The 18,883-nt window shown below is 41.3% G+C and overlaps 1 protein-coding gene across 1 annotated transcript in view; it reads right to left on the reverse strand.

Annotated features, from left to right (window-relative positions):
• The window catches only part of LOC114641686 (zinc finger protein 665-like), a 54,988-nt gene extending 36,894 nt beyond the window's left edge, over window positions 1-18,094 (reverse strand). Inside the window, exons 1-3 of the mRNA XM_051927765.1 lie at window positions 18,038-18,094; window positions 12,411-12,968; window positions 6,851-8,067 (exon numbers count right to left, since the gene is read on the reverse strand). Coding sequence (XP_051783725.1) covers window positions 6,851-8,067; window positions 12,411-12,873 — 1,680 coding nt within the window. The 5' untranslated portion in view covers window positions 12,874-12,968; window positions 18,038-18,094. The remainder of the gene's footprint in view (window positions 1-6,850; window positions 8,068-12,410; window positions 12,969-18,037) is intronic.
• Between the last annotated feature and the right edge of the window lie 789 nt (window positions 18,095-18,883).

Raw genomic sequence — 18,883 nt, forward strand, 5'->3', positions numbered from 1 at the left:
ACCCTCTACCCAATCCGGCTACTCTGAGTTTAAAACTGATACACAGCCAAGGATTATGGGAAATTGAGTCCTTTGTTGACAAAAGTGAACGAACACGGCACAAAGGAGACGGATATGAAACCGCACTAGCGGTTCAAGGCGATACGGTGGAAATGCAGGAGCCACAATCCCTCCTGACTTTGCTTGAGTAGGGAAGACAGTCAGTAAATACTCTATTGTCTGTAACGGCAACGAAAAAGAAATAGATAAAGGCAATGTCGGTAAATTAAAAAAACAAGAACTGCAGAACGGCCCGGAAAATAACGTCCGGATGAACTACAAATCGCCTCAAATAAAACAATCAAGAACAAATGAACACGGTAAGGGCTAAAAAGAAACCTTCGGTGTTTTTCAGTTCGAAATTATTTCTTCCCAGTAGTGATATATATTAGTTTCCACATGAAATTGCACACTAAGTATAAGCATATTTTATAACTTCTAAAAAATAAAAGTATTACAATTTACCAAATACGTTCATATTTAAAGTAGGAAAAGTTTTGATTAAACGTGCTTGCACTTGTGACAACAACAGCAAACTGCAAATAATACACTTGATAACATGTTCTTTGCTTTATTTTCTCCAGATGTATGTATATGTATATTATATATATATTGCTCCTTTGTCTTCTTGAAGCGATTTTCATGAGAGGAGTTAAGACACAGCAGCGCCCTGCCCCCCCCCCTCCCCCCCGTTCAATGTTGTTATTTTACAAAGTCTACGTAGCAAGATTAATGCTGTGTGTAGTTAAAAGAGCACATCGGAGTTTTCATTGTACACATAATATCATTCAGTATCTGCACAGATTATATTACATCGCATTGTATTTTTAAGTTAAAAAAAAGCTTGGATGTCTTAAAAGGTTAGGCACCTTTTCCAAGGCGTGTCCTGCGCATGCACAATCAAAAAAAAAATAAATTCAACAACAAGGAAAATAAAAATGCCAGGGTGTGTGAAAGAATAAATTGAATCGCCTCAAACCAATCCATCCATCCATCCAACCCATTATATCCTAACTACAGGGTCACAGGGGTCTGCTGGAGCCAATCCCAGCCAACACAGGGCGCAAGGCAGGAAACAAACCCCAGGCAGGGCGCCAGCCAACCGCAGGGCAAACACACCCACACCCACACACTAGGGACAATTTAGAATCGTCAATGCACCTAACTGGCATGTCTTTGGACTCTGGGAGGAAACCCACGCAGACACGGAGAGAACATGCAAACTCCACGAAGGGAGGACCCGGGAAGTGAACCCAGGCTTCCTTACTTGCGAGGCAGCAGCGCCACCGTGCCGGCCCTCAAATCATTATTGATTTTTTTTTTTTTTTATGCATCATGGATTGCTCTGGAAGAGGATATATAATAAAAGAGCTGAGCACAGTATTTCTGAGTAAGTAAACTCCCTGACACCAATCATGCCCCAAGTACACAGGGAGAACGTGAACTGAAAGCTCCATGTTGAACCTATGATGTGAGGCAGGAATGGCAGCCTTGAGCAAGCACTCTGCACACATCTAAACGTACTAAAGTTCACCCTGGCATTGCTAAATGGGCTCTAGTTGTGTGTTTGTGTGCGCGTGGTCACCCTCTGATGGCCTGGCACCCTGTCTAGGTGTTGTTCTTACCTTACACTCTTTGATTGCTGGGATAGATAGATAGATAGATAGATAGATAGATAGATAGATAGATAGATAGATAGATAGATAGATAGATAGATAGATAGATAGATAGATAGATAGATAGATACTTTATAGATACCAGCTGCCCCATTAACCCTACCCTGGATCAAGGGGTAAGGAAGATGAATGGATGTCTGATTTATGTCATGTCATTTTCAAACCCGCTTAATCCAGAGGTTCTTGGGAGGCTTGCTGGAGCCTATTCCAGCTAGCAAGCATAGGGGCGCAAGGCAGGAGCAAACCCTGGGCAGGGCAGCACTCTGTTGCAGAACAAACACAGACTTAGGCCAACATTAATGTCACCAGCTCACCTAACCTGTGGAGCGCCTTGAAGAAACCCATGTAGACACAGGGAGAACACGCAAACTCCATGTAGGGACTCAAACCCTGGTCTCCGTACCGTGAGTATGGCTGTGAGGCTACCACTGTGCCTCTCTGGATGTATTATTATTATTGTGCCTATAGTGGAGAAAAGTATATGAACAAATGAATTATGTCTTCAATATCTTCCATCCATTAATCTGTTCATAAAATGTTCATATTGTGCACAATAGGCACAATAATAATAATAATAGCGACCGTCAAGGTGGTGCAGTGGTGGCACTGCTGGCATGCAGTGAAGTAGACTGAGGATATTTTTTGCTTGTAGTTTGCATGTTCTCCCCAGGGGCTCCGATTTCTTCCCACAGTCCAAACACATGCAGGTTTAGACGGGTTGTTGTTGCTAAATTAGCCTCTGTGTGTGTGTGTGTGTGCGTGTGCATCCTCTCCACCGATTGTTCCTGCCTTGCATCCGACAAATAGGCTCCAAATATCCATGATCCTGCCCTGATTACAGTAGAGGGCACCACCAAGCTCCTAAAGCCCAGATACTTCAAACCCCCTCGGGTACAGTTAAATGGACTTTTAATCCACACAGCTCAATTATGACAAATTATTGTAGCTAATACACAGACTTAATTGTTCTTCTCTCTCTCCCAAAAAGCAGAACCCCCTGGAGCCACCCAGGGACACCAACATTGCTGCTCTACGGCACTACAATTCCCAGCATGCCCCATTGGTGTACCTGATTCCACCTAGCAGTTTGAGGGAGCATGTAGCTTGACCAACTGCGCTCCCCCTATGCTTCCTTCAAGCTGGCCTCCAGGCTGGGTAATGTTCTTCCATCTAATTGCCAGCGTACCCACTCTTCAGATGGCATTTTATTAGCAAGATCCTTGTGTAAGCAGGGAATCTTCTGCCTTTCCTCATGTCTACTTGCCACCTGGAAATCCCAGCCAGGCATGGGAAGGGTGTCCATTATGGCTGGGATTCCAGTCCCAGCCTGCCATCCATTACAGTGTGTAATTCCAAGACATGGATCAATACTTATTAACATTTTTCACTTGTAAAATGGGCATATTTGTTAAGTTTTAAGGCTTTTTCATTTACCTGTGGACCCAAGTATCCTTGAACTCCATTATAAAGTGCAAAAGCAAGCTATTGATTTTTTTTTTTAATTTATAAAATATGCTTCATTTTAGAATGCAGTTTCAAAGATATATACACCATGATTGTAAAGTAATAACTTTAGCTTGAAAAATATGAAATGTTTCCTTCAATATGAAAAGCAGGAGAGCAAAGTGGTGGGCATCAGTGCAGGGAGGTGCCATTGGTGATAAATGTCTCGCTATGACAGTCAAAACATGGAGTGTGCTGAACTGGTGGCTTAACTTCTGCCTTGCCAGGTACAGATGAAATGAAATGACATTAGGGTTAGGGTTAGGGACCATCAGACATTTCTACTGCATTGTAACAGGGTTAAAGTCAGAAAAAACCCAAGATGTGAACCTTCAAACAAAGCAGCCTGAACGTCTTGAGTTTCTTTCAGAACGTGCCGCTGACCCATAAGCTGATAGACCCAGGTGAGTGTTTGTGTCAGCGTGGCCAGAGCGTTCCCCGTGTGTCCCCATTATTTCAGGAGCCAAATCAGAAAGGCGTCAAAACCATCCTGGATAGGAACAAGTTGAGATGATCACCCTCCTCATCCTCTCCAAGGCCTACAACCTAAATGTTGTCTAGATGTGCCCTGTCTTTTTGCTCAATCATTTTCATTTGCCACGTCTGGGTCCGAGAGCGTGCATTTCTGAGTCATGGCAACAAGGGGACGTGAGACTGCAGAAAATGAACCTCCCTGGAAATTTTTGCCTGTTCATCTTAAATTTAAACTCTATGAGGGACGTTCAAAAAGCTTCCACACTTTTTTTTTTTTAAACTGTACTTATTAAGAATTTCAAAAAAAAATGACATCACTTTCCTACCTGGTCACTTTCCTTCACGATGCAATTTTCCCAGCGTTGTGCCAACTTTTTAATGCCCAATTACTACTCCTCCCACCTTCACCATTTCCAACGAAAATACAAAAGTGTGGAAACGTTTTGAACGTCCCTCATAAGTTTGGTAAAGTCGGTGTGCAGAGTTCAGAAGGCAGGAGTTCTCACCAGTAGGAACATTCATACGAGAGCATTAGATAGATAGATAGATAGATAGATAGATAGATAGATAGATAGATAGATAGATAGATAGATAGATAGATAGATAGATAGATAGATAACTTTATTAATCCCAATGGGAAATTCACAAGCCTTAAGCCTTCTTTGGAGAAATAAAGGCATCCAAATCCATTTCTGCAGCCTGAAGAAGACAATATCTTGACGTGCAAGGTACCGCATGTGGAAAGCTTTGATAGCTTTGCCAGTAGCAAAGGGTGGGGAGAGGATTCTAGTAGAAGCGAAGTGAAAAAGCAACTGTCACCATGATGCATCCCGTGACACCCACACCAGTATGTGGCTATGAAGACCACTGCTGTCTTTTGAATCCTTACCTCAGTAATAACAACATGAAGGTTTCCAGTTTAGTGTTCTTTATTTATGTCTCCAGCTCTTCACTGGGTGCAGACACAGACCACTGTGACAAGTTTGCAGGTAAAATGCAAACACAAACTTTACTAACTATACGACGAGTGCACATGAGGTAGTTAAATAAATAAATAAATAAACCCTAACCCTAACACTAACCTCTCAATATCCTCCATTACGTCATTGTTGACCACAGAGCTGTTCTGAGCCCAATTTCTATCCAGTCTGAACTCTCACGTGTTTTTGAAGTGTACTTTTATGTAAGAATCTTTTCCCAACATTGACACCACCAATGAAGATTCACTGAGGGCGAGTTTCTCCAAATGAATTTTATGTGCAAACAGTCACGGTATAGACAGGACATTTCCGTTAGACTACTGGAACTGTTACTCCTGTAAATGTATAGCAAGAAATTGGCTGTAGAGCCCAAAATTGTCCCTAATGAGTCAACCCCCCATTTGTGAACATTTGAGGGGTAGTTAAGGTTGCTTCTTTGTAAAATCGTTTGCCACATTCAGAACAGCAATATGGCTTATCTCCTGTGTGAAATTGTGGGTGCTGCTGAAGAGAGCCATGTTTAGAAAATCGTTTGCAACATTCAGAACAGCAATAGGGTTTCTCTCTAAATTCTATTGTTCTAAGGGGTGTGGTGAGTAATTGGGTGCAGAATTGGCTAAAGATACAGGATGCAGATGGTGTTGGAGCCTAAGCAAAATTGGGTGATGCTAAGAGTGGTGTCCAGCAGGGATCAATGCTAGGGCCGCTGCTATCTCTCTCACTTTCTTTATATATCTATATGTACATACATATATGTAAAATCCAACAATTGTCCGTCTGTCCGCTTTTCATGCGAGAACTACTTAATGGATTTAGATCGGTTTTTTTTTTCTATAATTTGCTAGAACATTCCAGTTGATGTTGCGACTTCTCTCATTGCACTAAGTATCATAGTTTGCTTGCGGTACCAATTTATTTATGCGAATCTGAGAGAAATGCAGTGGGCCAAGGGGAGGGAGCGGGGCCCTCCTCACTCACAAGCCAGCCTTGGGGCATATCTTACACCCGCTTAGCAAGCAAACGAGAGAACTACTTAATGGATTTAGATCATTTTATTTTTTTCTATAATTTGCTTGAACATTCCGGTTGATTTTGCGACTTCTGTCATCTAAGTATCATAGTTCGATTGCAGGAACGATATATTCGCTCTTATCCAAGACAAAGGCTGCGGGCCAATTGGAGGGGGAAGAGTGATGTCAAGAGTAGGGAGCCAGGCAGGGCCCACCTCACTGTCCTGTTTCACTACTATGCAGGCAAAGCCACGGGAGACAGCTAGTTTTTAATATATATAAATGATTTACATAGGAATATAAGTAACACTCTGGTTAAGTTTGCAGATGATACCAAGATAGGTGGATTGGTCGATAATCTCAAATCTCTTAAATTATTACAGAGGGACTTGGACAGCATATAGATTTGCGAAGATTTGTGGAAGATTAAATTTACTATCAGTAAATGTAAATTATTATACATAGGAAGTAAAAATGTGAGGTTTGAATACACAATGGGGTGTCTGAAAATCAAACGTCCACCTCATAAGAAGGATTTAGGTAGTGGACTCTACGCTATCAACTCCCAGACAGTGTTCAGACGCCATTAAGCAGGCTAACAGAAGGTCAGGTTATATAGTGCCTTGATGTGTGGAGTACAAGTCCAAGACAGACAGGCTGATTTGAAGATGTGAAAGGCACTATATGATACCTACATACATTAGATAGATAGATAGATAGATAGATAGATAGATAGATAGATAGATAGATAGATAGATAGATAGATAGATAGATAGATAGATAGATAGATAGATAGATAGATAGATAGATAATCTCCTTTTGTTTAAACTGAAAAGATCTAAGAGGAGACCTGAGTGAAGTGTTTCAAATTATGAAGGGAATTAGTCAAGTGGATCAAGATGGTGACTTGAAAATGAGTTCATCAAGGACACTGGGACACAGATGGAAATTTGTTAAGGGTAAATTTCACACTAGAAACATTAGAAACTTTTCTTCACAGAGAACCATAGACACATGAAATAAGTTCCCGTGTAGTGTGGTAGACATTAGCACTTTCAGAACCTTCAAAACTCAACTTGATGTTCTTTTGGAGGAATTGAGTAGATACAATTGGCACGCTTTGTTGGGCTGAACAGCCCATTCTTGTCAAAGTCTTTCTAAAGCTCTAATGAAGTCGTCTATGTTTCCGAAGAGAGCTCCTGCATGAGAATCGTTTGCCACATTCAGAACAGCAATAGGGTTTCTCTCCTGTATGTATTCTCATATGCTGTCGAAGAGTGCTGCTGTCAAAAAATTGCTTGCCACATTCAGAGCAAGAACACGGTCTTTCTCCAGTATGTACACGCATATGTCTTTGGAGATTGCCGCGTTTAGTAAATTGTTTGCCACATTCTGAACAGCAATTTGTCTTTTCTCCTGTATGAAACCTTGTGTGGCTCTGAAGAGCGCTAATATTAGTGAAACGTTTACCACATTCAGGACAACAATATGGCTTCTCTCCAGGGTGAATTTGGGCATGCTGCCGAAGATTGCTGCTGTCTGTGAATCCTTTACCACATTCAGAACAGACATAGGGCTTTTCTCCAGTGTGAATTCGTCTGTGTCTCTGAAGTGCACTACTTTCCGCAAATTGTTTGCCACATTCTGAACAACAGTAAGGTTTCTCCCCAGTGTGAATCCTGATGTGTCTCCGCAGGCTGCTGCCTTGCATGAACCACTTGCCACAGTCACTACAGCAGTAAGACTTCTCTCCACTGTGAATTCTCAAGTGGCTACGTAAATGACTTAAAATTGAGAATCCTTTACCACATTCAGAACAGCAATAAGGTTTGTCTCCGGTGTGAATTTTTGAATGATTATGAAGGTTGCTGTTTTGTGAAAATCTTTTCCCACATTCGGCACAACTGTATGGCTTCTCTCCAGTATGAACACGTGCGTGTCGCTGAAGATCACGGTTACGGGGGAATTGCTTGCCACACTCTGGACAGCGGTGGGGCTTTTCTCCAGTGTGAATTCTTTTATGTGCTTGAAGACTGTTTCTGCGTGGAAACAGTTTTCCACATTCAGAGCAGGCATATGGCTTCGGAATTATATAAACCGACTTGTCTTTGCAGTCAAATTTGTTTTTTAAAGTTCTTTCACACTGTCCACTGGCACACAAAGCCTCTTGATCTGTATTATATCCTTGTTGTTGGTCAGTTTTGATCAATTCTGTCTGTGTCAGTTTGTCGGAAGGTAGTGAACTGCCCTGGAAAGAGACATGGGTCAATTTCTCTGATCCTCTTATTGATTTCTTTGTCTTCTTCTTCTTCTGTTTGTGTTGCAGACTGCACTGAAGAAAGGGCTGAGCAAATGAAGACGTAGAGAAGCTGCAGTTCTGAAAATCTACAATAGTACAAACAGTATAGTTAATAAATATATATAAAAATCATAATAAGAGAGTTCTCTGTCACAAAGGTTGGTGCTGCTGCTGCCTCACGCCTCAGTTTCATTTCTGGTCTGTCCACTATGTGTATGGGCTTGGCATTTTCTCCTGGTGTCTACTAAATCTCTCCATCTTCCTTTCGTACCCCTCAGATGTGTTTGCTGTGTTAATCACTGTCTGGTGTGAAAGTGTTTGCCAGTCTAACATGCAGTTAACTGGCATCCATTCTCAGGCTGATGTCCGTTTGTGAACCCAGGTTAGGAAAATGAATGAACAGGATCTGACAAGTGGAGTAGATGAAGTGCCTCTGTCATGTTCATTCTGCCAAACTTAATTTCTAGCCCCACCATATCCAGTGGTCATTTCTGTCCCCTCAACTCTTTACTTACACTAATCTTACTAAGTGTCATTTCTAGTTATTCTTCAACATTCCATTCCCCTGATCATGAACAAGACCCTGCAATGGATGTGCCACCCTCAGAGATGGACTCCATGTCAGAGTTTGGTCTGTTAACATTCACCTCCACCATAATGGAGTAACCACAGAGGGACTGTGTGGGCAGCTGACCTACAGCGATGGCAATTTGGCACATGAATTTGGTGTTTCCTTTTTCATTCTTGTGATATATTTGTTAAAATTGAGACGATTTAAAAAAAAAAGTACACCGATATCTTCTATTATATTTGTAAGGCACAGTGGTTGGCACAGCTGCTTGTGGTGCCAGTCCAGTGCTTTGTAGAGTAACCATACAAACACTGGGATGCAGCTGACCAGTCGCAATTGAAATCTGGCAGGCCAGTTTGGTTTTCCCTGCCCACTTTTTTTTCCAGCCTGCTTTGGTCAAATTGTCCATTTGGACTTCACATGTTCTCTGTACAGCTATACAAGTCATCCTCAGGAGACTCCAGTTTATCTCTGACATGTCAAAAAGTGTAAAAGAAAAAGTGTAGGTTGGGTGAACTGGGGGCTTTAAACTGATCCGATGTTGGTGTCAGTGGGGGGTGAAGGAGCCACAGATGGACTGGATTGGCACCCCTAGAGGCCTGCTGTCTGATGCCACTGCTTCTCCTTCAAGTGCAACTTGCAATGGTTTTAGAATATATATATAAAAAAAATATATATCAGTGGTTCTCAATCTGTGGGGCGGGCCCCCCTAGGGGGGCACGAAGTAACAAAAAGTGGGGGACGCGAAGATGTGAAAAGAAGAAAATAAGAATCAAAAATATGAAAAATACATCTATTGAAACCAAAACAAATGAACTTAAACTACATTCTGATACTAGAAAAATGAATATAGAGTTAGATAAATGTTGATAAAAGCTAAGTAGGTATAATAAAATATGCATCTATGATATATCATTCATTAAAAAAGAACAAATTGGTATTAGTGGGCTCCTTTCAAAAAAAATGTTAGGGGGGCGCGATTAAAACTCGGGTCGCAAATACTTAAAGGTTGAGAAACGCTGATATATAAAAATAAATCAAATATATTATATATACCATATTTATTGAGAAACGCTGATATATAAAAATAAATCAAATATATTATATATACCATATTTACCCGTGTACCATGCTCACATTTTTTTCTGAAAATTAGCACTAGAAAATCAGGTGCGCGTCATACACGAGGAAATTTTTTTCTGTAATGTTTACTTCTTCTGCTTGGGCTCTCTCACTCTCTCACTTTCTCGTGCGCACTCTCTGTCTCACTTGCTTGGTCGCTCTTTCGTCATGCAACAAAAACAGAAGGGCATTTCGCGGAAAACGTGCCCTAAACTCTTCCTATACAATCACATCGTACATGGGGAAAATTTTTTTCGTGATTTTCTTTGTAAAAATTAGGGTGCGCGTCTTACATGAGGGCGCGTGGTACACAAGTAAATACGGTATATATATATATATATATATAAATATATATAAAAATGGAAAAAACTTTACATTGAGAAATGACAGCATCAGTTTTGTTAGTCTCCACCCTTCTCGATGCACTTACGCCACCTGCCTGGCAGTGCCCAGATTCCAGTAGAATAAATGGTTTTGTCTTGTCCTCATGACCACTTGTGCACCACTTTCTTCTTCACGTTCTTCATCGGTTTTGAATTGATGACCACCCAGATGTTTTTTTAGTGGTCCAAAAAGGTGGAAATCACGCAGTGCCAAATCTGGCGAATAAGGAGGATGTGACAACACCTCAAACTTCAGTTTCTCCAGACAGGTCTTGGTGTTCTTAGCTGTGTGGGTTTCATTGTCTTGTAGCAAAAGGACCCCTTGAGACAGCTGTCCCCGCTACTTGGATCAAATAGCAGGCCTCACATTGGTCTTCAACTTGCACTAGTGACTGTAGTGCCCCTCGGCATGTAGTGTTGGACAAGAACTTGGGGGCATGAGTGGTGGCGAGGATGAGGCAAAACCTTTTATTCTACAGGCAGTGCCAGGCAGGTGGCGCAAGTGCTTTGAGAAGGGTGGAGACGACATTGAGAAATGACATGAGCAGTTGTGTTAAGGTTCGTTTCTTTTTCTGAGAAATCCCATTGTCTAACTTTAGCTTGACTCCTCCTTGTACGATAGATAGATAGATAGATAGATAGATAGATAGATAGATAGATAGATAGATAGATAGATAGATAGATAGATAGATAGATAGATAGATAGATAGATAGATAGATAGATAGATAGATAGATAGATAGAAGTCCCAAGTGCATACCATATTATTGAACTTTCTCCACATATTGTGTATGAATATATGACATAAGAATCACATCAGGGTCAGTGCTGTGACCCGAGCAAAATATGGATGGATATACAAATTTTACAAATTGACTTTCAGAGTAAACGTCTGTCTATGTGTCAGGATACGACATTGTGGCCACGATAACCAATAAAACAAACCACCCAGTCTGAATGAAACTTGGCATAGCCTTTGAAAATGTCAGAAGCATTTTGACCAAAATCACTCCAGTTGGTTTAAAGAAATACTACTGCCAAAAAAAATGTTTTTGCTTAAATTTTACTTGCCATGTGTGGTTTGTAGTGATGTCCAAAAAAAAAAAAAAAATTGAATCTCACGTTTTCATGCTGAGCCAAGGTAACAAAGCTGATGCTGTAATGGAAGCAGCCGGTGGCCAACACTTGACAATAGCTAAGAATATCAAAACGTTACTTGTATCACATAATCCATGTTGAGTTGTGCTGAAATCATGCAAAACACATGCATTTTTGGTAAAATACTGTTAAATCAATTCCTCTGGTAAAACAAAAGTAGGGCGGCACGGTGGTGCAGTGGGTAGCGCTGCTGCCTCGCAGTTGGGAGACCTGGGGACCCGGGTTCACCTCCCGGGTCCTCCCTGCGTGGAGTTTGCATGTTCTCCCCGTGTCTGCGTGGGTTTCCTCCAGGCGCTCCGGTTTCCTCCCACAGTCCAAAGACATGCAGGTTAGGTGGATTGGTGATTCTAAATTGGCCCTAGTGTGTGCTTGGTGTGTTTGTGTGTGTCCTGCGGTGGGTTGGCACCCTGCCCGGGATTGGTTCCTGCCTTGTGCCCTGTGTTGGCTGGGATTGGCTCCAGCAGACCCCCGTGACTCTGTGTTCGGATTCAGCGGGTTGGAAAATGGATGGATGGAAAACAAAAGTAGCCCACCACCTGAAGCCCCTTCACATTGGATCCTGCATTTGAATAGCAGTCTGCATACTTGGCCGATGTATCAGGGTGTGACACAGGTACGACTTGATGTGGATTACGTGATATGTGCAACATAAGATTTTTTGTTTTTCCATGAACATTTTGCGGTTGCTGGTCAACGCCCGCTTCCATTAAAGCATCAGCTTTTTTTTATCTCCATTCTGCACAAAAACATGAGATTAAGTGTCTTTCTCAGCGATCACTGCAAATCACAAGTGGTAAGTACCAATTGTAAAACAAATGTCACTTTTGGGTGGGACATTTAAACTGCACAGAGGTAATTATGTTACGATTTTTTCTTTTTGGCACATTTATCCTGATATTGGAGCACATTTGATAGAACACATCTTTTCAAGAAGATGAGAGTGTTTCATTTCATTCAACATCATATTGGTGAAGAGGTACTGCTAATATGACAGCTTTATATGGGAAAGTCATGTGCTGGACACTTTTGGATCTTCTGAGTTGACACAAACCTTTACGCTTTATTATTTATTAGTTATTATGCTCTCAAACAACTCGTCTCTATCTGTGTATCTCACTCTTGTTTCCGCCTACAAAAAACATCACGACAAAATATTCCCACTTCCACTTTCTTTTCTGTTTAGTCGCATTACTTACTTATTCCAACACTCCTAGATGACGGCTGCTCTTCAGATTCTCTGCCGTTTCCTTCAGTGATTTTCTCCTCAAATTCCAAAAACTCAGTTTTCATTCCCACAGAATTCTGCGGAGTAGCCAGTTGTCCCGTGTTAGTGAACCGGGGTTGTAAACTGGAATGCGTTTCTTCCAAAACCTCTTGTTTGAAGACAGAGATATTTTCAAGGTTTTGCGTTTCATGACAAACCGCGAAATCTTCCCAATTCTCAACTTTAACTTCAACAAGCCCCTCCTTGCACTCCTCCTCTTTGAAGACTGAAATTCTCCCTTCGCCGTCCTCCAACTTCACGCAGACATCCTCTGGGGCACAATCCTGCTGCTTCCCGTGTGCCAGTCTTCTATCCGTGCTGTCATCTTTGGTTGAGGCCATGCTCTGTGTTAAACTCTTCTCTAACCTAAGCGTTTGCCTTTTTTTTTTTCCCATCTAAGATCCTCTTCTCACATGGACATCCCCAGCCTGGAGGCTTTTAGACACCTCACTGCATGGTCTCAGGAATTGGGAAGGGTGCTCTTTACTATCTGTCAAAATAAAAATAATAGGATTATTTCATAAAGTCACCCAAAATAACTTGACATGTCAGGGTTAACTGCCAGATTTAACAAACAGAGGAAACTATCCATTAAATTATTATGTGAAATTTGAAATGTTGTGAACCCGCTATGTTAGTCTAAGAGGTTCTGAGCAGATCTGGAGTGAAAACCTACTTGATAAGGAGACAAAGTTCAGCTGATCAAGACAAAGCAAAGAAAAGGGAGAGGAGAAAGAAAAGGTTAAAATTCAGGATTTTTACATTCTGGATCATTTCATACTGGCAGCAATGGTCTACTTCTGTCAAGTCCAGGGGTGTCCAACTCCAATCCTGGGGAGCGCAGTGGCTGCAGGTTTTCATTCTCACCCTTTTCCTAATCAGTGACCAGTTCTCACTGCTAATTAACTCCTTTTCCCTTCATTTTATTAAATAGATAGATAGATAGATAGATAGATAGATAGATAGATAGATAGATAGATAGATAGATAGATAGATAGATAGATAGATAGATAGATAGATAGATAGATAGATAGATAGATTATTAATCCCAAGGGGAAATTCACATTAGTTGTGTTTTAAAGGATTCAGTCCTCTGAAAACGAAACGAGATGCAAAACCAGCCAACAGATGACCAACTAAACTGGAACGTCAAACTCCAACCAGTTTCTGGTGGGCCGCAGTGGCTGCAGGTTTTCATTCTAACCCTTTTCTTAATTGGTGATCTGTTCTTGCTGCTAATTAACTCCTTTTCCTTTTATTTTAATTGACTTGTTCCTTTAAGATTTGTGCCCCTGAATTTCTTTTCATCGTTCCTCTGAATTGCTTCATTTCTTTTCTTAAATGGCACCCAAACTGAAAGGAAATGTGCAGCGAGGGAGCCAACAGAAGACCAACTAAGGCAGGGCCTCAAACTCCAACCAGTTGCTTAATGAGGCTCTGATTCTTTTCATGCATTAAACCCGTTCTTTAATTCCATGGCTTGTCGCTGCTCTCATTATGCAATAGCAGACATTTCCAAAATTGTTGCTTAACTCTTTTCTAAGAGCACCATTCAAATGTTTTGTGGAGCTGAGCAGATCAACATTCTAGAGGCCTCCATCTTTCTTTATTTTCAGAAATTGTATGATGGACACCAGTTGTTTTGGCTCATTTCGTATCTCATTATTGTTTGGCTGCTAATTACGGAAAACAAAAATAAGGGGTCTGAGTCTTCAAAAGCAAGTCAATTAAAATGAATTCAAAAGAAGTTAAATTAGCAGCAAAAACAGGTCACTAATTAAGAAAAGGGTTAGAATGAAAACCTGGAGCCAGTGCAGCCCTCCAGGACCGGAGGTAGGGACCACTGATCTAAGGCAGGGGTGTCGAACTTCAGGCCTGCTGGGCCACAGTGGCTGCAGGTTTTCATTCCCACCCTTTTCTTAATTAGTGACCAGTTTTCACTGCTAATTAACTTTGCTTCATTTTAATAGCCGTGTTTTAAATGATTCAGCCCTCTGAATTGATTTGTTTCTTCATTAAATGACAGCCAAACAGAAATGAGATGTGAAACAAGCCGACAGATGACCAGCTAAACTGGAACATCAAACTCCAACCAATTTCTTAATGAGAAGCAGAGTCTTGCTGTTAATTAAACTCATTATTTAATTCCACAGGTTGTTGCTGCTCTCATTCTGTCACAACAAACATTTCCAAAAATGTTGATTTTCCTGTTTTTTCTAAGAACACTAACAAAATGTTTTGGTGGCCTGAGCAGGTTAACCGTACTGAGACCTTTACCTTTCTTTATTTTCAGATATTGTAAGATGGGCACAGGTGAGCTGGTCATGCGGTGGCTTGTTTTGTGTCTCAGTATTATTTGCCTGCTAATTAGGGAAAAAGAAACAACAAGGGGGGGCCTGAGTCAAGTTCATTAAAATTAAGGCAAAAGAAATTAATTAGCAGCAAAAACTGGTCACTAATGAAGAAGATGGTTAGAATGAAAATCTGCAGCCACTGCAGCCCTCCAGGACCAGAGTTGGACACCCCTGCTGTAAGACAAAAACCTAGCAACTCCACTGACCAATGAGGAAAGACCGCCTACCAATAAAAATGTCGGATTCCGATCACATGATTTAAATGCTGCAACTGCATGATTTAAATGGCAGGTGCTGTTGATTTGTGAAAAAAAACAGTATTGTGTACATGAAGCTCAGGAAAAATTACATCTAGAGATCGTTAATTATATGGGCAACATCATTTTCTCAATTTGCAGAAAACTTGAAAGATGTGACATAATAGGTTTTTGTTATTGCAATTATTGTTTGGCTGCTAATTAATGAAAAACAGACAACTATGGGGCCTGAGTCAAGTTAATTAAAGCTTCAGGCAAAAGAAGTGGATTAGCAGCAAACACTAATCGCTAATTAAGGAGATGGTTAGAATGAAAACCTGCAGCTACTGCGGCCCTCCAGACCCGGAGTTTGACAACCGTGCCCTAAGGCAGGGGTAGGCAACGTCGGTCCTGGAGTGCCATAGTATGTGCAGGTTTTTGTTCCAACCCAGTTCCTTAACGAGAACTCAATTATTGCTGATGAAGCACATATTGCTTAAGTGACATTTTAATGCTTCATTTTAGTGGTCTCGCTTGTTAAGGTTCTCCAACCTTAATTGCTTATTTCAATCTTAAACTGCTGCGTTCAGTGTTTTAATTGCTCCTTATTAGCAATAAGATGTAAAACAGGGGTAGGCAATGTCGGTCCTGGTGAGCCACAGTGGCTACAGGTTTTCATTCCAACCCAATTGCTTAATTAGAAACCAATCATTGCCAATCTCAGACCTTATTTAATTTTATGGCTTGTTAGTCTGTGCAATGTAAGGCTTTTATATCGTAGATTTTTTTCCTTTCCAAGGATATCATCCAAATGATTTGAAGCCTAAAACAGATCATTTTCAGTCTGTCACATTTTTCTATTAAGTGTTTTATTAAATCAAACCGTGTATGATGAACACACATAGATGTAATTGGAAAAAAGCTAGCTGGAGAACTGCTGGCTGCTTTGTCTTTTATATCTTATTGCTAATAAGGAGCAATTAAAACACTGAATGCAGCAGATTAAGATTGAAATAAGCAATTAAGGTTGGAGAACCTTAACAAGTGAGACCACTAAAATGAAGCATTATGTGCTTCATCAGCAATAATTGAGTTCTCGTTAAGAAACTGGATTGGAACAAAAACCTGCACATACTGTGGCACTCCAGGACCGACGTTGCCTACCCCTGCTCTAAGGTACCGATTCAGAAGTAAAGCTCATTTATATGTTATTCCTGGACACTTGCCATTCATTACAAATTCTGATTCACTTTAGGGAGCCTGCACTGATACAGCGCATTTCCGCACCCACCACACGACGAACCACCAAAGGATCCCGAATTAGGACCTGACCGCAGCTGTGCAATTATAAAATTGAATTGAATAGATCAGAGGTTCTCAGTGTCGGTCCTGGGGGCCCACTGTGGCTGCAGGTTTTTGTTCCAACCAGCTTCTATTTTTAATTGGACTCCTGGGCTAATTATGTGAATTATTATTTGTCAGATTCTGTGTTTTGGGAAAAATGTACAAATTAGAAAAATAAGTTTGGTATATTAAAATGTACCAAGCAGTTATATTGGAATAACGTATTTTGTTTTCTTTTTAACAATATTTTCATCTTGATTTTCATTCTGTTTTTTGCCAAGTGCTCTAATCTTAATACATAATTCGTCAGCCTCCTCACTCACTCACGTCTGTCCAAAAGCCGAATGCGCAGTCGCCTTCTGCGCACGTCCGAAGCCGAATGCGCAGTCGCCTTCTGCGCAGCTGCCCGATATACCTTACGAGACCGACATCGCGGCAGGCGGCGGATTTACGGCCACAAAAATTGAAAGAGAAAGGCGACTTCGATTAAAGCTCTCGAGGCCTGAAAGGCGATTTCGACTACAGCTCGAGGCCTAATTACGCATTCTGATGCGTAAAACGGGCTCTTTGTCTAGTTGTTTAATTAATTCATTATTTTCTAACTAGTGGGTCTAAAGCTGAAGTAGTTGCAGCCTTCGATTATTCATTGTTGTTTACCTGGCTGTCTGCTGCTCTGCTGGTTGTCAATATTAAGATATGATGAAGGATGCAAACTGCACAGAGAAGGGGCAAAATATAATGAAATCAACATAAGGGAGTGAAGCATTTAAATCTATAGCAAAAATTGAAATATTCCTAAATGTCTTATTAATGTAAGAATCATGCTGTGGTGCTTTCTTAATGTAGAATAAGAGACGATAAAAAAACAACTAATGAAATGAGTTCAGTGTTGTCACTGATTATGAATCTGGTTGAAACAAAAACCTGAAGCCACAGTGGGCCCCGAGGACCGACTTTGAGAACCCCTGGAATAGATGTATGATTTATAGAAAAAAAAAAAAGTAATGACTAAATTCACAAGTTTTTAATACATCGGTGCCGAATGTTTGTGTAATTAGCACCCATTTCGGACATCTACTGCATTTTTAACATTATCTTGGATTTTTACAAAAAAAAAATGTGTATATTTCTCGAGTAAAACGAAGGCTTATAAATAAATTGCGGCGATTTTTTTTTCTTTTTGTCGCAATCGGTATCGATGACATCGCTAATGTGTCGGAGATATAAACCTTCAAAGTTCAAACGTCAAATTAATGTCGAGCCGCTTCACCGCCCCCGTTTTGAATCCCACCGAGTCAGACTGTAGTTATTGGGTGTTTAAAATGAACGCACACACTCGACAATGCTTCAGGAATCTTAGAAGGTATGACGATTTGCTTACGTCACCGCCGCGCTCTCCTCCCGTCTATTTCAGACAACCCCCCACCCCCAATCCGGTTCAAGCCCCCAAAACTGATGGATCTGACAGTCAGCCGAGACTCTCCTTTTTTTTTCCCCACCTCATCTTCCTCGCTGAGGATTCATCGCGATTCCCCACGCCGCCCTTGTTATTTCGGTCTCCTCGACATGAATTTCCTGCTCCTTCCTCCTCCCACCCGGCATTCCCTCGCCCGCTCGTTGCTTACCGACACTTTCTTTCTTTCTGCTTTTTTTTCTCCTCTTCTTCTACTCGCTTTTTCTCTTTGTTGTCTCGTAGGGCAAGCCGGGCCGGCCAAACAAAGGAAACGAAACGAGTCCTCCAGGAGCCGCTCGATGGAAAGATGTTGAAATAATGAGAAAGTCAGCTAAACACTGCCATCTACTGTACGGAGGGAGGATCATTTATTAACGAGTCATTTTATTATTCTAATCTGTTCGGTTAGCGAATAAAAGGTGCCATTTTGATTGATTTCTCATTGCATTCTCTGTTCTTGAAGCCCACTTCTATCGAATGAAGCAACACAACTCAATAATTAGACCCCGCTTACTGCCCAGCGCTGCTCCCAGCCTTCTACCCGATGCTGCCAAGACAGGCTCAACTCTCCTGTGATCCTACAATGAATTATGCAACATTGAGAATGATCAGGATTACAATAAAACAAATAATTAACATATAGCTTAATATGTCGTTTTGGACCCCCCCCAACAACACTCCCCCCAACACTAAAGGGCTTGATGAATATGGGATGAAGGTCACGTTAATGTTTACATGCAACCTCTCAGGTTTGCAGGGTGGGACTACTCCAGAGTTTATTTGTCCGGGTCACGTTTGTGGAATACGTGTGGGCAAACAGGCCTTGTTCAGTTTCAGCGATGTTTACTGGCCACAGAAAACAATGGGCCGGGTTCACTTCCCGGGTCCTCCCTGCGTGAAGTTTGCATGTTCTCCCCGTGTCTGAGTGGGTTTCCTCCCACAGTCCAAAGACATGCAGGTTTGGTTCATTGGCGATTCTAAATTGTCCCTAGTGTGTGCTTGGTGTGTGTGTGCCCTG

Source organism: Erpetoichthys calabaricus, chromosome 5 (assembly GCF_900747795.2).
Source record: "Erpetoichthys calabaricus chromosome 5, fErpCal1.3, whole genome shotgun sequence".
Classification (NCBI taxonomy): Eukaryota; Metazoa; Chordata; class Cladistia; order Polypteriformes; family Polypteridae; genus Erpetoichthys; species Erpetoichthys calabaricus.